At 49.8% G+C, this 22,109-nt stretch overlaps 1 protein-coding gene across 1 annotated transcript in view; it reads left to right on the top strand.

Annotated features, from left to right (window-relative positions):
• Positions 1–22,109, top strand: part of ING5 (inhibitor of growth family member 5) — a 575,011-nt gene that overhangs the window by 69,777 nt on the left and 483,125 nt on the right. Inside the window, exon 2 of the mRNA XM_086944006.1 lies at positions 7,932–8,003. Within this exon, the coding sequence (XP_086800132.1) occupies positions 7,932–8,003 (72 nt within the window). The remainder of the gene's footprint in view (positions 1–7,931; positions 8,004–22,109) is intronic.

A 22,109-nucleotide genomic window follows, 5' to 3' on the forward strand; every position in this document is an offset into this window, starting at 1 on the left:
TCAGCACTGTTGTCACAGACAGGGAGTGGGCAATCAACACCTTCGGTCAGGACACAGCACACAGGTCCCACACTGTCGCCAACTGCACCAAGTACTGCTCGTGCACGCAGAAGTAGGGGGAGCAGAGTGGCCTTCGGTGCAGGCACCGCTGCCCCTGCCCCGGTGACCCAAAGTACACTTTGTGCTGGGGCTGTTGATCTGCTGCGACAGCTGTGTGTGGGGCAGACCAACATGATCAATGCATTACAAGACCACGATAGGAAGTTGGGGCAGGTGGTGGCATTCATGGAAGGGATGCATGGCGATGTTGCTGGTCTACACGGAACAGTTCAGTCATTGGCAAACACTGTGTCTTCTGCCATTGTACAGTCTCATAGACAGGGTGCTACTTCTGTTCTCCCATCTACACCACTTGATGTCTCGGGGAGTGAATTTTCTGACCAGGACTCTTTTACAGGTTATTGCACTAGAAGCAGCCACAGGCAGCACGGCAGGGCACTTTGGGCACAGACACCATCCCCTAGGACAGGAAAATCTGTTACCAAAGACGAAGTGAGATACACTGGAGTTCACACACAGGATCCCCAAGGGGTGTTGGGGGGGAAATGGCTTCACATGCTACACAGGCATCCCACACAAAAGGTACTCCCAAGGCAAGGGAAACTCCCAAGTCCAGGGACACTCCCTTGGACAAGGACACTACAAAGGCAAAGCCACCTCAAAAGAGCAGGGACACTCCCAAGGACAAGGACACTACTAAGGAAGGGGCGACTCCCAAGAGCAGGGACAAGGACACTACAAAGGCAAAGGCACCTCAAAAGAGCAGGGACACTCCCAAGGACAATACTAAGGAAGGGGCGACTCCCAAGAGCAGGGACAAGGACACTACAAAGGCAAAGCCACCTCAAAAGAGCAGGAACACTCCCAAGGACAAGGACACTACTAAGGAAGGGGCGACTCCCAAGAGCAGGGACAAGGACACTACAAAGGCAAAGCCACCTCAAAAGAGCAGGGACACTCCCAAGGACAAGGACAATACTAAGGAAGGGGTGACTCCCAAGAGCAGGGACAAGGACACTACAAAGGCAAAGCCACCTCAAAAGAGCAGGAACACTCCCAAGGACAAGGACACTACTAAGGAAGGGGCGACTCCCAAGAGCAGGGACACTCCCAGGGACAAGGTCGCTTCTAGAGCCAGGTACACTACAAAGGACAAGTCTGCAGCCAGGGACAGGGCACCGTCCAGGGAACAGGGAAAGTCCAGAAACAAGATTCCTCTTACGGCCAAGGCACATCCAAGGGACAAGGCTTCTCCCATAGACACTAGCTCCATCAAGGACAGGCATACATCACCCCTGGCTGCACTGAGGCTGATGTTGTCGAAGGAACGGAAAACAGATGTCTCCGCGGTGGAGTTCCCCCATACCTCCACTCCCATCCAGGCCCTTCAGAAGCAGAGGAAGGAGTACCCTGTTGTTGCATCCCCCATTACACATGATGCAGAGGCCAGAAGGCTGGCACACAGCAAACAACAAGCAGGGTCTAACACGGCCCCAGAGAGCAGACCCCCAGCAGCAGATGCTCCACCTTTGGTGGGTGATATTTCATTTGAGTCCGCACCACTTGCCAGTCCTGTCATGTCCAGGGTGCCCTCACATATTCCTAAGAAACGTAGACACACACCATTGACACCTGACCACCCGATGTCGCTCCAGTACAGCTATCCCCAGCTCCCAGAGCCACCCTGCCTCCTGGCCCATCCAGCCCTGTGGCTCATCTTTCCGGTGTTCCCAGTGGCGCATCAGAGGTTCACTCTCAGTTGTCTGATAGTGGCTCTGTGTCTGTTGTTTGCTGTCATGCATCATGTAGTGGCACTGTCTCAGTTGTGCCCTCTCCTGTTTCTGGTGCTGGCAGTGTGTCTGGGTCTATGGCTCATGTGTCAGTCACTAGAGCTGTGGCTGTGTCTCACACTCCTGTTTCTGGTGCTGGCAGTGTGTCTGGGTCGATGGCTCATGTATCAGTCACTAGAGCTGTGGCTGTGTCTCACACTCCTGTTTCGTAGCTGGCAGTGTGTCTGGATTGAGGGCTCATGTGTCAGTCACTACATCTGTGGCTGTGTGTCACACTCCTGTTTCTGGTGCTGGTAGTGTGTCTGGGTTGATGGCTCATGTGTCAGTCACTAGAGCTGTGGCTGTGTCTCACACTCCAGTTTCTGGTGCTAGCAGGTTGTCAGAGGCAAGTAGTTCAGGCAGTCCACCAGCTTCCGTGATGTGAGGTGTATTTCCCTTCACTCACATGTCATTTGACTTGGTGTGTAGATTGTCCATTGTAACCAGCCTTGCATTGTTGTTGTCCTTGGGACGGATACCTTTAACCACGTACTTGTGCTGCCTCTGATGTACCTGCTGTGTTGGCCACAATGCCCTGTTGCTGTTCTGATACTGCATTCTGCCCTCTCATGTGCTGCCTCTGATGTACCTGCTATGTTGGCCACAATGCCCTGTTGCTGTTCTGATACTGCATTCTGTCCTCTCATGTGCTGCCTCTGATGTACCTGTTCTGTGCAATGGACTGTTGATGCACTTAGCCCCTCTCATGTGCTGCCTCTGATGTACCTGTTCTGTGCAATGGACTGTTGATGCACCTAGCCCCTCTCGTGTGCTGCCAGTGATATACCTGTTCTGTGCAATGGACTGTTGATGCATCTATCCCCTCTCATGTGCAGCCTCTGATGTACCTGTTCTGTGCAATGGACTGTTGATGAACTTAGCCCCTCTCATGTGCTGCCTCTGATGTACCTGCTGTGTTGGCCACAATGCCCTGTTGCTGTTCTGATACTGCATTCTGCCCTCTCATGTGCTGCCTCTGATGTACCTGTTCTGTGCAATGGACTGTTGATGCACCTAGCCCCTCTCATGTGCTGCCAGTGATGTACCTGTTCTGTGCAATGGACTGTTGATGCACCTAGCCCCTCTCACGTGCAGCCTCTGATGTACCTGTTCTGTGCAATGGACTGTTGATGCACTTAGCCTTTCTCATGTGCTGCCTCTGATGTACCTGCTGTGTTGGCCACAATACCCTGTTGCTGTTCTGATACTGCATTCTGCCCTCTAATGTGCTGCCTCTGATGTACCTGCTCTGTTGGCCACAATGTCCTGTTGCTGTTCTGATACTGCATTCTGCCCTCTCATGTGCTGCCTCTGATGTACCTGTTCTGTGCAATGGACTGTTGTTGCACTTAGCCCCTCATGTGCTGCCTCTGATGTACCTGCGGTGTTGGCCACAATGCCCTGTTGCTGTTCTGATACTGCATTCTGCCCTCTCATGTGCTGCCTCTGATGTACCTGCTGTGTTGGCCACAATGCCCTGTTGCTGTTCTGATACTGCGTTCTGCCCTCTCATGTGCTGCCTCTGATGTACCTGTTCTGTGCAATGGACTGTTGATGCACTTAGCCCCTCTCATGTGCTGCCTCTGATGTACCTGTTCTGTGCAATGGACTGTTGATACACCTAGCCCCTCTCATGTGCTGCCAGTGATGTTCCTGTTCTGTTCAACGGACTGTTGATGCACCTAGCCCCTCTCATGTGCAGCCTATGATGTACCTGTTCTGTGCAATTGACTGTTGATGCACTTAGCCCCTCTCATGTGCTGCCTCTGATGTACCTGCTGTGTTGGCCACAATGCCCTGTTGCTGTTCTGATACTGCATTCTGCCCTCTCATGTGCTGCCTCTGATGTACCTGTTCTGTGCAATGGACTGTGGATGCACTTAGCCCCACTCATGTGCAGCCTTTGATGTACCTGTTCTGTGCAATGGACTGTTGATGCACTTCGCCACTCTCATGTGCTGCCTCTGATGTACCTGCTGTGTTGGCCACAATGCCCTGTTGCTGTTCTGATACTGCATTCTGCCCTCTCATGTGCTGCCTCTGATGTACCTGTTCTGTGCAATGGACTGTTGATGCACTTACCCCCTCTCATGTGCAGCCTCTGATGTACCTGTTCTGTGCAATGGACTGTTGATGCACTTAGCCCCTCTCATGTGCTGCCTCTGATGTACCTGCTATGTTGGCCACAATGCCCTGTTGCTGGTCTGATACTGCATTCTGCCCTCTCATGTGCTGCCTCTGATGTACCTGTTCTGTGCAATGGACTGTTGATGCACTTAGCCCTTCTCATGTGCTGCCTCTGATGTACCTGCTCTGTGCAATGAACTGTTGATACACCTAGCCCCTCCCATGTGCTGCCAGTGATGTACCTGTTCTGTTCAACGGACTGTTGATGCACCTAGCCCCTCTCATGTGCAGCCTATGATGTACCTGTTCTGTGCAATTGACTGTTGATGCACTTAGCCCCTCTCATGTGCTGCCTCTGATGTACCTGCTGTGTTGGCCACAATGCCCTGTTGCTGTTCTGATACTGCATTCTGCCCTCTCATGTGCTGCCTCTGATGTACCTGTTCTGTGCAATGGACTGTGGATGCACTTAGCCCCACTCATGTGCAGCCTTTGATGTACCTGTTCTGTGCAATGGACTGTTGATGCACTTCGCCCCTCTCATGTGCTGCCTCTGATGTACCTGCTGTGTTGGCCACAATGCCCTGTTGCTGTTCTGATACTGCATTCTGCCCTCTCATGTGCTGCCTCTGATGTACCTGTTCTGTGCAATGGACTGTTGATGCACTTACCCCCTCTCATGTGCAGCCTCTGATGTACCTGTTCTGTGCAATGGACTGTTGATGCACCTAGCCCCTCTCATGTGCTGCCTCTGATGTACCTGCTGTGTTGGCCACAATGCCCTGTTGCTGTTCTGATACTGCATTCTGCCCTCTCATGTGCTGCCTCTGATGTACCTGTTCTGTGCAATGGACTGTTGATGCACCTAGCCCCTCTCATGTGCTGCCTCTGATGTACCTGCTGTGTTGGCCACAATGCCCTGTTGCTGTTCTGATACTGCATTCTGCCCTCTCATGTGCTGCCTCTGATGTACCTGTTCTGTGCAATGGACTGTTGATGCACTTAGCCCTTCTCATGTGCTGCCTCTGATGTACCTGCTATGTTGGCCACAATGCCCTGTTGCTGGTCTGATACTCCATTCTGCCCTCTCATGTGCTGCCTCTGATGTACCTGTTCTGTGCAATGGACTGTTGATGCACTTAGCCCCTCTCATGTGCTGCCTCTGATGTACCTGCTCTGTTGTACCCGGTGCCCATGCTTTTGCATGCTCAGAGATTGTACCCTAATTATGTTTAATAAAGCAAGTCAATCATGTGTATTGGTTTGTCGTTGTCACGCCTGCTTGTGTACTTCAATTGTGGATATCTTTTTGCGATCTAATGTGGTTTCTCAAACATGACACTCCCCTTCCCAACGTCACGGCCCTGGCAGGTACTCCCCTTCCGACAGCAAATGGTGTGTTGCGTACCTGCGTCGTCGTCGATGATGGTCCATGACTTGCAGGTGGTGGAGCGCGAAGAGTATCGGAAATGCGTGTAGCGCTGGATCCTTGACGGCGAGCAGCTTGTGGTGGGTATCTCTGCAATGTGTGGTTTCTTCGCTGTGGGGAATCCCCCGTGTTCAGGCAGGTTGTTTTTCCGCAGCGGTTTTATGTGTGTTTTCCGCCATCGTGATTTGGGGGACGGTCGGTGACATCAGTCCGTACGGCGGTGTCTCTGGATTTGTTATGTCCGCCGCGGGGTCGGGTGTATTTCGGCTGCGGTGCGTGCTCTTCCGTCGCGCACAGACTTTTGACAGTTTTTACAATCCTAATATGGCGGACGGAGTGACCGCGGCAGGCGGACACGGAAATGGCATTTTCCGCCTACTCCAGGACGGCGGTCGCACTTCCGTCCGCCATCCTAATGAGCCCCTTAGTTTCTTGTAAGTGCGTCGACATACATGTCAAGTTATAGACAAATCTAAAAATGCCTTTGCAGCGAAAACACAACCTGATCCTGAACTGCAATGTGCAATCTGCATCCTTTACATCTTCGTGAACAATAAATTCAAATGATCACATGAACGTTCTTCCATCTGTTTGACTTATTGGTTTGGTTTATCTTCTCAACACCTTTGTGTGTAAAAACAAGTCCTTTTTGAAGGCTAGTTTCTAAAGACGTCTTCCTTTTTGTATAGTCATCGTTTTTTTTTTTTTAATATGGATTATTTTCCGATGTAATAGCCGTGAAGGACTGAAGAAGTTCCTATTTATGGAATGAACCATGGCTGGATTTTGATGTTCTGGGGATGAAACAATAAATAATAATTTTATCGAACATTAGAATTCTCTGGAGTACAGAAGCAAGTGGATTATAAGAAGTGTAAAACTAATCACTAAGACATTGTTAACAAAAGCAATCTTGATTTGGAGGACTATGTATTGATTGAAAATGCCCCTCATTTGTTAAGTTGTCATTGATGAATGGTCTTTTTGATGGTTGATCCAGGAAGATGGGCACTTTCAGTGAATATACATTTTGGTTGACTGTGTGATATAGCACAATTTTCCACAACTGTTCTTGGTAAATTAAGGAATCCATGCGTTCCTTCCTGTGGCAATGTGAGTACATCTTCTTTACCCCTGTTATTTCAAATAAGCGTCTTATCTTCTTTAAAGCTATTTACAGACGAGCAAGGTAGAGTCCAGACTTTTAGTTACGAAGAACACATGTAACTTTGGGGTAGGAAATATCCTGATTTGCACTTAAAATCCCAATCATTTTTAGAATACAATTCCCCAAAAACCTTTGGGACACCGGCATAGTACGGCGGACTGTAGTTTGCCACATTTCCTGTATAAAGAAAAGAAACAGCAGTGAGGAGGAGGGCATGAATCACAAGAGATCTAAAGACACTGCATGGCATACCTCTCAGGTTACTCCCAATGCCAAGCATTAACCTTCACATAAAGTGACAGTACACCCTCACACCTCAACCCTTAGAAAACTATGCATATGTGACTTTTCTGAAAATTGTCAGATTTTTTTAATTAATAAGAGAGTTTGATGATAGAATGCACACAATGTATTAATAAACCTGCTTAGTTTTTTTTAGTTAGATTAGATTATTTGCATGCACGAGAGTCCTATCTCATGGAAACAGGAACAGGTTTACAAGTATAGGGTTTTGATTCTGACACTTGAAATACATAGAACGTCCTAAAACATGAACAATATTGGAAATCCAAAATACTTGATTTTTACACTGTTTTCAAGAAAAAATGTATGCATGTGTTCTGTTTGCATTTCATCATTGTCTCTGGAACATTCATATACAATGTTGTGAGCAAGCTAAGCAGTCTGAGATTACATTTTGGGAAAATAAACTGATAAGTGTTTGCTCTGCAAAGGTATACTGATAAAGGGTGTTCAGACAATGAAGAGAACCAGTGTTTATTGGTTGTGCTTTATTGCTGTAAAAAACCCTCAGAACGGCAATAATGTTAGTCTTGTGGATGGGATTTGGAAATATAAGAATGTGTTTGATTTGCGGGTCTGAATGATTACAAAGTTGTATTTGCCTGCGGGCATGTGATGAGATACCTTAGTGGTGGATAATGCACTATGTGAAGCATATTTATAGGATTGTGGTGTTGTGGGCAAAAAAGTCATGAAATGATTGAAGGTGCATTGGCGATGAGTAGCAGAACCAGTGGGTGGATCTTTGAACTTCCTTTTGATGAATGATGAGTCAAAAATACAGCTGAATTGAAAAGGCCTAGAGTAGGTGTGTAAGGAAGAGTGTAAAATAACACGTTTTGCTGGTGGTGTTGCAATAGAAATATAAATGGTTAAGGTTAACCAAGTATGCCTACTTTTAGGTTATGTTCCACTAATATAGCTATATCTGTTGATGGTTCATTTTGTGTAGTATTTGTGTGTGTGGTGGAAAGTTTATGAACGAACTAACAAAGGACCCTACTTGATGTTTCAGGCATAGAAAACTTACCATGTGAGCTGCAAAGGAATTTCCAGCTGATGAGTGACTTGGATCAGAGAACGGAAGGTATGTTACGCCATATGTCGGAGTGCAAAGATTGTTTAGCCCGTGAGATTTGAGTAGGTGTTATATTAACACATTTTGAGTAATCGTCTCTGTATTTGCATCTAAAATTCTACTTTAGAGTAGGTGGATCTCCAGATCAAATGAAAACTTTTCACTGAAACCTACAAATAGGCCAGAGCTTCTGTAAAGGAATTGAGAAATGTTTTGGTTTTTTTGGATCAAATTTGTTTTATTATTTTCATTGGCATTGCACATAATACAATTGGACAATTGCAACATCGTGAGTTAACTCCCGCGCTGACCTCCCCCTTTCGCCTCGTTCCAGGGGTGGTTCAATGTGTCCATGCGAGCTGGTGTGGGCATTATGTTTCTTAAAGATGCAGTTAACAACCCCAAAACCCAACTGTCCCCAGTCCCCCCTCTCCCTTCCCCCCGTTCCCCACCCTCCCAGTTCCCCTCCCCTCGGTGTGTTCCTCATTTCCTCTGTATGGTGTTGTTCAAGTGTGGTGTCGTGGGCGTCAACCTTTGGCATCCGGCGGCTTATGGAAGTCATCAACAAGGCGAAGTACCCTGAGATATTTCGGACATGTCAGCTCATTGAACTCCTGGGTCAACAGAGAGATCAGTGGTTGCCATGTGTCACTGAAGGAGTCCGTCGATTGCGTAAGGGAGGCCTGAATCCGTTCCATGCCCATAATGTACCAAAGTCTGTGGAGCCATCCTGTATGTGTGGGTTTTCTCGTATTGCCCCATAGCGAAAGGATATGTTGCGTCGACGCCCCTACTGCCAGCCCCATTTGCCTCCCTCGTAATGATTCGAGTGGGAACGTGAGTTTGTTGGGGAGGCCCAGTATCGTGTAGGCGGGAAAGCGGGGGATCTCTGTTTCAAAGTGCTGGTCTATGTCGTGAAGCACTCCATCCCAGTACTCTTGTACCTCTGCGCATTCCCACAAAAGGTGTGTCATGGTCCCCGTTTGACCGCACCCCCTCCAGCATGTAGAATCGCGGCACGGATTGCCCTGATGGAGCCGTGCCGGTGTTAAGTGCCAATTGTATGCTATCTTAACGGCCGATTCCCTGGTGGCTACGTTCCTGGCTGTGTGGTGGGCTCTGTAATAAATATCCTGCCATTCCTTATCTGTGAATGAGCGTCCCAACTCCTGCTCCCATCGTCTCTGAGCCGCGGAGCGATGGGTAAGTGGGGGGGGGCAAGCATTTTATATAGCTCCGTGATCGCTCGTTTGTCGGTGTTCTTCGTGACGAGCCATTTCTCGTACACAGTGAGGTGCCGGCTGACTTGTGGTAGCGTGTCCCTGCCCGTGAGCCAGTGCCGGAACTGGAAGTATTGGAACCGCTGTGGTTGTTCCACATTGTACATCTCCTGTGTGGTGTTTAGTTGCATGAAGCCCTCCATGTCAAAAAGGTGACCGGCCGACCTGCAGTCCGATTGTCGCCATTGAGGAAATGATCCGGGGGCCATCCCTGGCGGAAAGGCTGGGTTATCCAGCAGTGGTGTCATCGGTGACGGGAATGTAGTGAGGCCCCTAGAGACTGCCACCGCATCCCACACCTGGAGCAGCGTGCGGGTGATAGGTGATTATTTAATGTACGCCGGTCTGTTCGGTCGTTTCAGGAAAGGGACCTTCCACAGAGACGTGCGGGCCATTGCCCGTCCTGGAATAACCAGTGTTTTTCGGATTCCGGACGGGACCATTCTAAGAGATATCGAAGCTGTGCCGCCTGGAAGTACCTCTGGAGGTCAGGAATGCCTAGGCCGCCTTCCGCAGGGGTCCGCCTAGCCAGGTCCCGGCGTAGTCTGGGGCGTTTCCCAGCCCAGACAAACTGTCTGATTGCATCCTGTATTTTCTTAATCATCCCTATAGGTGGTGTGACCGGGATAGTTTGGAAGAGATGCAGCACTTTAGGCAGCAGGGACATTTTAATTGATGCTGCGCGCCCTAGCCAAGAAAGTGGTTGTTGTCGCCACCTCTGTAGGTCCCCCTGTACTTGAGCAAGGAGCTTTGTGTAGTTGTGTTCAACCGTTTGGGCAGTATTGGGTGTCAGGGTAATTCCCACGTAGGGCAGAGACATGCCGGAGGAAAGCCCCCCTATTTGCAGCAGGCCTCTGTTGGTTGTACGAGCGTTACGCCCCAAGGGCAGGATCACAGACTTCCCGACATTCATTTTAAAGCCAGAAACCCTCCCGAAAGTCGCCATTTCCTACTGGAAAGCAGGGATCAATTTCGCGGGATCTTCCACGGCCGCCAGGATGTCATCCGCGTGTAGACTTATGGTCTGTTGTTCCCCCCGAAGCTGATGCCGGTGATAGACGGGTTGTCCCTTATGCGTTGCGCGAATGGCTCTATGTAAAGGGCGAATAAGAGCAGGGAAAGTGGGCACCCCTGTCTGGTACCGCGTTGGATGTCAAAGGGTCGCAATCCTACTCTGTTAACCCGGATAGTTGCCCGGGGGGCTGCATAACAACTAGCGACCCATGCACGGAACCGCTCTCCTATGCCGAACCTCACCAACGTCCCATCTAAGTACCTCCAGTCCACCCTGTTGAACGTTTTTTCGGCGTCGACCGACAGAAGGGCCGCGTCCGAGTCGTTGAAGTGGGCTTTGTCAATCACATGTAGCAAGCGTTTGGTATTATTAGCACATTGTCTGTTAGGTATAAAACCTGCTTGGTCAGGCTCTATGATGCCCGGTAGGCAGGGGCCCAGCCTCGCGGCCAAAATTCCAGTGAACAGTTTGAGGTCCAAGTTGAGCAGTGAAATCGGTCGGTAGGCCGCGCATTGAGTCACGTCCTTGCCCGGTTTCGTCAGAACGATAACGTCCGCTTCTAACATGTCTTGGGGAATGGAACCAAGTCCCTAGAAGGAATTGAACAGTCTGACAAGTACTGGGGCTAGGAGGGGGCAAAATGTTTGGTAAAACTTCGCTGAGAAGCCGTCTGGGCCCGGTGCTTTCAGCGGTTTGAGGCGTGCGATCGCGGAGATTACTTCCGCTAATCGTATCGGGGCGTCTAAAGACCGTGCGTTGGCCTCGTTTAGGGCCGTGACCGATGCCTCTTCGAGGTATGCTTCCCCGGCCCTTATATCCAGGGTCGAACCTGCCGGGTATAAGTAGGCGTAAAATGCTCGAAATGCATCTGCTATTTGATCGTCCTCCTGGACCGCCTGACCTCCGTCGCCCTGGGTAACGGAGATTTTGGAGCGGAGGACCTTGGCTTTGAGCTTGCTAGCCAGCAAACACCCAGTTTTGTCACCGCCCACATAATATGTTCCGCGAGGTCGAGGCTCGCGAGTTGGGTCCTGGCCGCTTTGAGCTTGCGCCATATTCTGGGGGCCCCTGTCCGACTGTGGACCCGTTCAAGCTCCAGCACCTGCTCGGATAGCGCCTGACGTCTGTCTTTACGTTCCCAGGTTTGTGCCGCAGCTATCGCGATCAATTCCCCTCGTACCAACGCCTTGAGTGCCCCCCAGACCGCTGTCATTGCAACCTCCTCATTGTCGTTTATGCGCAAGTAGTTTGTGATGCATTTGGTGAGCTGCTGTGTGACCCCTTTACGTTGGAGTAGGTTTTCCCTTGGGCGCCATCTGCCTTTACGTGTCTTTACGCGTGGGACTTCCAGTTGAATCTTAACTGCATCATGGTCAGAAAGTGCTGCTGGGGTAACCTCGATATCTTTGACCATGGGGGCCAGGTCAGTAGACCCAAAGAAATGATCGATCCGGGCGTATGTGTGGTGTACATGTGAGTAAAAGGTGTATCCCGGGGTGTTGGGGTGGGTTCCCCTCCATAAATCTAGGAACCCCCTGCTGGCCAGCCATTGTCCCCTCTCCTTGGAAATCACCCCTGTAAAGCCAAACCGCCGTCCCCACCTGTCCTTCTCGGAGTCCATAACCAAGTTGATATCGCCTCCCACCAGCTTGTACCTCGTGTTTGACGTTATAACATCTGCCAGAGCCCCTGTGAGAAAGGCTTCCTGTTTGGTATTGGGAGCGTATAGTGACCCTATAGTTATCGACAACTTCCCTATTAGGACATTGTACGCTAGGAGTCTGCCCTTGGTGTCTGCGATCTTGTCTCCCACCCGGCCCCTGAAGTGTCGTGCTAAGAGCAGAGCGACCCCGGCTTTTTTCTCTGTGGTGGAGGAAAAGTATTACTGTGGGAAAGCTCTAGACCTCATGCGGTGCCAGTCCTTGGAGAGTAAATGTGTCTCTTGTAACAAGCATATGGCTGCTCCTGAGTTCTCCAAATAGGATAGGACCGCCCTCCTTTTGATGGGGTTATGAAGCCCTTTTACATTTAAGGTGATAACTTGAAGTGTCGCCTCAGCCATGGGTGTATTTAACTCGTGTCGCACGGTGCCCTGAGTAGTCGCTGTCTCTCGGTGCCCCGTCCTTGCCACTGTTGGATGGAACACACCGGCGCCCGCCCCCTCCATCTCCTCCCCCGAGCCCCAACTCCTGCCCCCCTAGCCCCCTCCCTAATCCTAAGTGTCCCTTCACCAACCCCCAACCCCTACCCCACCTCCCAAACTTCGACAAATAGTCAGTGTCCCAGTCCTGCCTATCGAGTGCAGGGCTGTGGTAATAGTACCTGGTGGAGCAATCTCCAGTGGCGGCCTCCGTGGCCCCCCGCCCGTCCCCCCAGGCCTAGTATGCAATTATGCTAAGATATCCCCCCCTCAGTACAAACTCATTCAGAGGACGACGTTTCTCTGGCAACCTCCAGGATGGTGGTGGCCCTTTCCTGTGAGATGATGTGGGCCTCCGGCTTCGCATGCACTACGGGGGAATGTCTTCGGCCGACTCTCCGCCAGCCTCCCCTAGATGGGCCCTGTGACGATGTCGTTGGTGCGAGCTCCTCCGGCTGTTCTATATCGAGTAGAGCACAGTTGTCCTGAAGCGATCTCAGCTGCTGTAGGGCCCGTTCCATTTAAATATCAGGTGGAAAGGGTGGCCCCAGGAGTAGGGGATCTTCTTCTTGCGCAGGAAGTCCATGGCCACCTTAAATGCTTTCCGCTTTTGTAGGGTGATAGCTGAGAGGTCTTGGTAAAGGGCTACAGGATGGCTTCGGAAGTGAAGGGGCTGTTTCCACCGAGCTTCTCTGAAAATCCGTTCTTTGAGCGGGAAGTCTGGTAGGAAGGCCAGAATGTCTGGGGGGGGGGGCAGGAGATCGTCTCGGGAGATCCACTCTGTGGGCCCTATCGATTCTAATCTCGAAGTCTGCCGGTTCCCCCAGGACGTCCCGGAACAGGGCCTGTAGGTAACCAGTGATGTCTGCCCCCTCCTCTTTGAGAGGGACTCCCCTGACCCCTGTATTGTTCCGACGGGACCGGTTTTCCAAGTCCTCTGCGTGTGCCTGTAGGTCTAGTTGCTGGTCCTTGAAACGTATGACTTCTTGTTGTAGTTGCTCGATCTCTTCGCTCCTGGCCTGATCGGCTTCTTCGATAGCGACCACGCGCTCTCCTAGGCCGTCCACTTCCCCGACCACTTCATGCTTCAGCGTCTGAAAATCTTCTCGGAGGGAGTTAAACAAGGACTCCAGAAAGGACTTGGCAATGGGCACCTCGTCTCCTGTGGGGTCAGTGTGTGGTTTTGCGACCCCGGGCGACGGCGGCCCTTTGTCGGATTTCACCGGGCCTTTGGCGAGTATCTCGGGGAGGGTGCAATGCCCTTTCTTCCGTAGGCCCGCCATTTTGTGCTCCCCGACGTCTCTGGTCCGTTCTGTGCTTCAGCCCTGGCGTGCCCGGGTCTCTCCTATGAACCGGCGTTGTCCTCGGTCTCATTCCCTTGTCCGGCGGCACGGGGGGCCTCTTCGCTTCTCCGGCACAGGGACTCCCATTGCAGCCCCCTCCCCCGCTTGCCCCTCCGTCCGGGACCGACCTGCGCCTGCCGCCCACTGAGGCCTGCCGGGATCGCTGCTCGAACCTTCTAGCCGGGCCCTAGTGGATGGGATTCCGCAAGACTGGCTTCCCCAAATCTCGCCGGCCACCTAGCTCGCTGTGCCCTTGCGGCCTCCACTTACGCTGCTCTCTGCTGTCCCGGGGTGGCCGTGGCCCCTCAGGCCCCTGCGCTGCCTGGACTCGATGGGTGCCAGTCAAAGACGCGCGGGGGTTCCCCGCGCCGTGTCCTGGGTGTTGTGGTCTGCCCCTGGCCTAGGACTCCCGGGCCCTCCCCTGGGCCTGCTCCGTACTGTCTCTTCGAGATGGCGCCTCTTGACGCGTCCGAGGGTCCGGTGCCCTTGCTATGGAGTGATGGGGTCTTTTCCTTGCCTGGTCAGTGGCTGCCCAGTAAATGTTTATGAGGCCCCTGGCGAAGATGCCTGTCTGTTCGAGTCTATCGCGGGCTCCGGACCTTCTCAGGCTCACCCCTGGGCCTGCTCAGTACCGACCCTTCAACAATGGTGCCGTTTGACGTGTCTGGGGGTCCTGATGCGCCGGTGTAGGTGTGACCGGGGTCCCCCCAGACCCCTGCGATGCCTGATGTCGTTGGTTGCCGGCGAAATGTTCGTGAGGCCCCCAGCACTGTCGCCTTGCTGTCCGAGGCCGCCGCGGTCTCGGGCCCTCTCGGACACGCTCCTGGGCCTGCTCTGTGCCTTCCCCGCTAGCTGGCCCTGCTTGCTGGGTCCTGGGCCTCCTCCCTCACTCCGGTACCCCTTCCGCTCCTCACCTCCTCTCCGGCAACTTCCGATCGCCGTGCCGTGCTGGGCGTCGCACTCTGTGGCGGAGCCGGCAGGGGGAGGGCCACCTGCGGCGTAGGCCTCTCGACCCAGGGCTAGAGTGGCCCGTTCACCGCTTCAAGCCCGGGGGAAGGGTGCTCGTCTCCCGGTCTGCAATCTGAAGCCCTCCCGCTCTTCTCCGTGGGGGCACCGGAGCTTCTCTCGGCCCACTGTCCCTGGCGCTTCTTTCAGCGTGCCTCGGGCGCTCGCGGCGATGGAGTGCCGTTGCCGCCTCGGGGGTCGTGCGTCTCCGATGTTCACTGCGCGGTCTGGACTGGCGGGCTGCTGTGCTCGCTAGAGGCGCCGGAACACTCGCATTCCGGTATCGCCGCGTCCCCCCTGTCTCAGCTGTCCTCTCGGTCTCTGTGTCATCCCTGGGGGGGGAGGGACACTGCGCTTACAATCGGCCTTAGGCACTGGCGGGACGGGAAGCTCACGGGACCTGCGACCGTCTAAGCCTCCATCTTGGCCACGCCTCCCAATGTTTTTTTTTTTAAATACAAAGCTACAGAGATTTGCTCCTCTGAAGACAGCTCGAGGGTTGTTCAAAACAGAAGCTTACCCCACCACTGCCACAGTACTTTTTCTGAATTTACCCTGCTTATATATTGGAGCTGTGCCTGTGGCCGCCACATCCAATTACAGGTTATCTGCAGCTGTATGTATGGATGGTGTTTCTGGATGTGGCTGCCCATTCACAAGCACAAAGGGCCAGATGTGCAATGTTTTTCTGGGGTCGCAAATGGCCAATTTGCAGAAACGGACCATTCCTGACCATAAAAATGCTCTTCTAAATGTACAAACACCAAATTACGATTTGGTAGCTTGTTACCGAATCTGCGTCGCTCCATGGCAGGACTAAGCCGTACAACATGAAACAAACCCCTCTCAGCGAGAAGGAATGAGCCGCCCACATCACAATGAAACTGGCAGGTTTCAGCTGACAGGGCGTGGTATTGTGTAATGTGCTATTCTTCCAGCAATAGTCAGAGTTGCGATGCAGGGGCTCTGGAAGGGGTGAAAGCCAACAAAGCCCCATTAACAAGCGCATGGTCTTTTAAAGACCTGTTAAGTACTGGGGGCGCCGTGTATGTGCCCAGGAAGCTGTTTCAGGGGCGGGGGGGGTTGAATGCACTGCCAGCAACCTGCCAGGCCAGTGTTCAACACTTGCATCACCCTCTCTCTGCCTGCCACTGCGCTCCATCCTTCTGAAAGGTAAGATTAAAACGTGCATTTGTGTTTCTTCAAATGTCCGACCTTGCAGTAGCACACTTCCAAAGCCCATACATGACAGTATAACCCGATTCACGGCCCCATTCTCCCGATTTTTTTCATAAAAAGCTCCCACTTTGCTCTTCTGAAATGTTGGCATGTATGCTGGCATGTCACAGTCCCTGATGCAGTTCGGTTTACACAAACCTTTTTCAAAGGGGGAGCCAGGAGCATCCAACAGGCTGAAACCGATGAAACCCAATTGCTGCATTTAGAGTGTTTGCCCCCTGGTGGGCGTCACAGTAGACTTCACTTCTGGCATTGTGGTTCCCGTAGTTCGATCACAGTCCCAACAACTATTTCCCTAGGTGGGTGATGCTTAAAATTCATTCCGCTTATTTTAATGAAAGTTTTTCTTTGTGATCCCCTTGCAAACTAACTTTAGAGTTTGCTGGGGCTCAAAACCAAAGGTCCCGTCCTTGGTAGCGCCGCTGTCTTTGTTGCTTACGCAGATACTCGACAAGGGGTCAGTTTTCAGGCAGTGATGGCGCACTTTTAGGCTGGTGGTGTGTCGCTCCCGGCAGGACCAAGCCGTACAACATGAAACAAACCCCTCTTACCAAGGAAGGAATGAGCCGCACACATCACGATGAAATCGGCAGGTTTTATTATGTATTCTAAAAGCACTGGCATGTCACAGCCAGGAGCATCCAAGAGGCTGAAACCGAACGAAACCCAATTGCTGCATTTAGAGTGTTTGCCCCCTGGTGGACATCACAGTAGACTTCACTTCTGGCATTGTGGTTCTCGTAATTCGATCACAGTCCCAACAATTATTTCCCTCCAATGGATGATGCTTAAAATTCATTCAGCTTTTTTTGTTTTTCACAACAGGTGCATTCAGCTTATTTTAATGAAGGTTTTTTATTGTGATCCCCTTGCAAACTAACTTTAGAGCTTGCTGGGGCCCAAAACCAAGGTACCGTCTTTGGTAGCTCCGCTGTCTTTGTTGCTTTCGCAGATACTCCACAAGGGGTCCGTTTTCAGGCAGTGATGGTGCACTTTGAGGCTGGTGGTGCGTCGCTCCCGGCAGGACCAAGCCGTACAACATGAAACAAACCCCTCTCGCCGAGAAGGAATGAGCCGCACACATCACGATGAAACTGGCAGGTTTTATTACGTATTCTAAAAGCACTGGCATGTCACATACATACATACATACATATATATATATATATATATATATATATATATATATATATATATATATATATATATATATATATATATATAATATTACCTATTGGCAGCTTCTATCTTGAAAGTTTCGGGTGATTCGGCAACCGGGGGCCGAGAAAAAAGGGGGCTCCCAAAACGTTTTTTCTCCATGTTAATTCCCATGGGAAACTTTAGACACGGCTACAGCCCAAACTGATGAATGAAATTACATCACAGTTGGCAAAAAGGTAGCCCTTGGTTCAGAAAAAGACCTTTTTTTAAAATGGTGTAAATCCGTTCAGTAGTTGCTGAGAAAATCAGAACATTATTATATATATATATATATATATATATATATATATATATATATATATATATATATATATATATATATATATATATATATATATATATATATATATATATATTGCGCTCGTCACAACCATGCGAATCCACAAGGGAAGAAACGACAGCACTCGGGGGGTACCTTTTGCCACGAAGTAGTTTTATTGACTACAGGCTAGCCACAGACGCGTTTCGGCACTTAGCCTTCGTCAGTGTGTGTGTTCACACATTCAACCGGTACGTTTATAAATGTTAACAATGTACAAAGGTTACACCTCTAAGTCAGCATCGACAGAGGACTAGAGCTCTCCCAACCTTAGCGCGCGCCATCTTGTAACTGTGCAATACACCCTGCATTACCAGTGATCATGGTGAATATACTAAGCATTATTACACCTACAAATAGGTAAGCGTGCTCAAGTGGGAGGTATATACAGATTAGTTGTGATACATATACACTGTTAGATATAGCCCTGGATCGGCAACAGTCCTCTAAAATAAAGAGAGGTGACCCTTCTAACAACCTATGCACAGAATTATGTACATTGTCAAAATCAATAAATGTAAAAATATCATACATCGTATAGAGACTTGAAGGTGCAGAAAGAAAACGTGAAAAAGTGCCATGGGTACATCCTTTCTAGTTACTTTTCATACAACATATGTTGTTAGGAATCAAAGAGCCCTTTGAACCTATAGATGAGTCTAGTTGAAAGAATGTGTATATGAACCATGAGTCTCATTCTGTGTGTGTAACACTGAAGGATCAGTTTCAAAGTTCATTTAGGTCAGCCATCATTATTAACGCACAGAAACATGTTGTTCATACCGTTATCCACAAGATATCAGCAAATACAGAATACAATTAGCTACAATGTTCACAGCACCCTTATTTACCTAAATGGAAAACCATTTCTTCCCCACTATTCATCCCTTTCGGCCATTTTGTGGAAAGGTCTATAATGTAGCGTGATTCAAGTCTGCGTAATCGTCGCAGACGGTCACCTCCCCTGGCATTATTCTTGATAGTATCAAGACCAAAATATTGCAGCTGGCTACGGTCCCTGTTGTGTTTCTCGGCGAAGTGCCGAGCAACTGGGTAGGGTTGATCGGCTTTATCGATCGCCCTGAGGTGTTCTAAGATCCGTAGCTTGAGCATGTTGATAGTGCTCCCTATGTAGCGGAGGCCACATGGGCAAGTCAAACAGTAGACTGCTAGAGGTGTGCTGCATGTAATGAACTGTTTTATTTGCAGTTTCTTGCCAGTGTCAGGAATGTCTATAGAGAGGACCCTTTTACTTCCAGCGCACGCTTTGCATTTTCCACATGGAAAAAATCCACTCATAGTTTTTAAGGTGTTACTTTTAGGCAGTGGTTTCTCTAGATGGCTGGTAACTAGATAATCTCTTAGAGATCTAGTTTTGTTAAAGGTTATGAGGGGATGAGCGGGTAGGTTATCTTTGAGGATATTATCCGTTTTGAGAATGTGCCAGTTCTTACGGAGCATAGATCTTAAATCATTGGCTCCAGCAGAGAAAGGGGTTATTAATCTGAACTTGCCTTTACCATCAGTTGGTTTCTCTGGGATGGGTTTGGTTGTCAGCAAGGAGTCTCTAGGGATAGCCCTTACTTTGTTCAAGGTGTTTTTTAAAAGAGCCTCTCCGTATCCCCTGGCCTTAAATCGATTCACACATTCAATTGCTGCCACATCAAAGTCCTCTAATCTTGAACAATTCCTACGGAGTCGAAGTAACTCTCCGTACGAAATGCTCTTAATAAGTTGTGGGGGATGACTACTGCTGGCAAAGAGGGTAGAATTGCCAGCAGTAGTTTTTCTGTGTAGAGCTGTGTGAATCTGCTGATCCTCAGAAAACACTTTTAGGTCCAGATAGTCTGCGGTAACCGGACTTACCGTCCCTGAAAAGTGGAAGTTATAAACATTCTCATTCAATTGGTTGATAAAGGCCTGTGCTGTTTCTGATGAGCCCGCCAGACAATAAACAGGTCGTCAATGTACCTGAACCAGCCCTCCGTCTTTCCTTCTGATCCATCTACCATGCAGCTCCTGGGTACCTGCTCCTCCCACCAGCCAACGAAAAGATTCGCATAACTGGGAGCGAAGCAGGTACCCAACGCCGTTCCGGACACTTGTCTGAACAATTGGTCCTCGAATAAAAAGATATTATTGTTCAAACAAAATTCAGTGAACTCGAGGATCATAGTATTGTGTGTAGTGAATCTCAATTGTCTCAGGTTCAGAAAGTGCTGGATAGCTTTTAGGCCTTGTTGATAGTCAATGACTGTGTACAGGCTTGTAATGTCTAACACAATGAGTTGGCAGTCGTTGTCCCATTTCACATTCCGTATTTTGTTTAAGAAGTCCTTGGTATCCCGTATATACGAAGGCAAAGTGAGTACCAGGGGGAATAGAAATTTATCAATAAAACGGGACATGTTTTCAGTGAGACTGCCAATCGATGACACAATCGGACGGCCCGGTGGGTGTAGACTATCCTTATGTAGTTTTGGCAGGTGGTAAAATGTTGGTGTAAGAGGTTGGCTGGTCCGGAGAAAGAGAAATTCATCTTTGCTAAGCATGTTACAATTATGCCATTTCCCTATCAGTTTATCATAACTCCGGATACTTTCTAAATATACATCATTGGTACATTTGACGTAGAACTTTGTGTCTGAGAGCTGGCGTAGTGCTTCATATATGTACAACAAGGGGTGGTGAGCGACAGAGTCTCTGAATTAAGCAGAAAGCTCTCACCCAGTCAAGAGATCAGGGCTAGATCCAACACCGTTTTTTAGCTCACTGCACCATCCCAGTTTCAGAACCCGGCTGTATGCAAATTAGTCTGTTCCTGTCCCAGTGCATGATGGGAACAGGGCAAACCAAACTACAAAAGCCAATTCTTACACTGGGAAGGAAACAAGCTCCCGGGGACCGGTTTCTGGCATTACAGCCGTCTTCGGCCCGGTTTGCTTGAATCCTGATGGTGCAATGAGCAAGGGTCTCACATCTGAGAATACCCTTCCACGCTTAGGGTGGACAAAAATATTTACAACAAGGGGTGGTGAGGGACAGAGTCTCTGAATTAAGCAGAAAGCTCTCACCCAGTCAAGAGATCAGGGCTAGATCCAACACCGTTTTTTAGCTCACTGCACCATCCCAGTTTCAGAACCCGGCTGTATGCAAATTAGTCTGTTCCTGTCCCAGTGCATGATGGGAACAGGGCAAACCAAACTACAAAAGCCAATTCTTACACTGGGAAGGAAACAAGCTCCCGGGGACCGGTTTCTGGCATCAAATGCCAGAAACCGGTCCCCGGTAGCTTGTCTCCTTTCTGGTAAAGAATTGGCTTGGTAGTTTAGTCTGCCCTGTTCCCATGATGCACTGGGCCAGGGACAGACTGATTTGCATATAGCCAGGTTCTGAGCTGGGATGGGGCAGTGAGATAAATAACGGTGATGGATCAAGCCCTGATCTTTGGACTGGGTAAGAGTGGTCTGCTCAATTCAGACACTCTGTTCATCACCACCCCCTTTTGTAAATCATATATGTAGTATTCTCTAGTAAGTAGTACCACGTTCCCCCCTTTGTCCGAAGGTTTGATTATAATTTTATCATCCTTCATGAGGTCGTGTAGAGCCAGTTTTTGTTGCTCTGTGATGTTATACTTTATCGGATGATTTGCTTTCCTGTACTGCATGAGTTATTGGGTCATGGCTTCGGAAAAGGCGTCGATTGCATCCCAAGGCATCTGTGGGATGAATATTGATGGAGGTTTATATCCACTCTCTTCACAATCTTGCTCAATGCTCAGGGCTAAAGCTCTTTGTCCTCTGTTGAGGGTTCCAGATGGATTCTGTATGGGATTTTCTTCCCGCAATTCCTCGAGGGTTTCCAGAGCTTCGATTTCTCTGCCCGTAAGGGCATCTGTAGCTGTTGCTCTAATGCCTTTCTCTCCACTTTCTTTTAGGTGAGGTCGTAGTTTGAAATATTTATGCAGCTTGAGCTTGCGTGTAAATCTGAAGAGGTCTATTCTCGTTTGGGTATATTCCAGTGGGGTGCTGGGGCAGAAGGTGAGTCCAAGGCTGAGTAGGTTTGTTTCAGTGTCTGTTAAGGTTCTTTCAGTTAGATTGACCACCGTTAGATTTTGACTTGTGGTTTCTAATGCCGAAATCACTTTTTGTTGCCAAGGGTCCGATTGCCCCAGTTGTTGGGCTTCGCTCTGCCTCTTCCCTTTCCGCCGCCGCTTGCCGCCACCTGCTCTCCTTGTCCGCCTCGTTTTTTTGTTGTTTGTTGTTGTTCTGCCATGTCCGGTGGTTTTGTCTTGCCGCCTCGTAGCCAGGTCCCCTTGATGACATCGTATTCCTGGTGAAAAGGGGTCTTTTCGCTATCATGGGCGTCATTTGGTCGTGAACTTTGTCGTGTCTTAGCTGGTACCCTCATATTCTGTTGCTCATCTCCGGATTCGTTCTCCGTCACTTCGGATTCAGATGTGAGAATTTCAGGTGTTGGGGTGGTTCTGGATTGGAGTGCTTGGCGTGATGCGTCATACTTCCTTGCATACGTTAAGATGCGACCCTGTT

This window comes from Lissotriton vulgaris, chromosome 11 (genome assembly GCF_964263255.1).
Source record: "Lissotriton vulgaris chromosome 11, aLisVul1.2, whole genome shotgun sequence".
Classification (NCBI taxonomy): Eukaryota; Metazoa; Chordata; class Amphibia; order Caudata; family Salamandridae; genus Lissotriton; species Lissotriton vulgaris.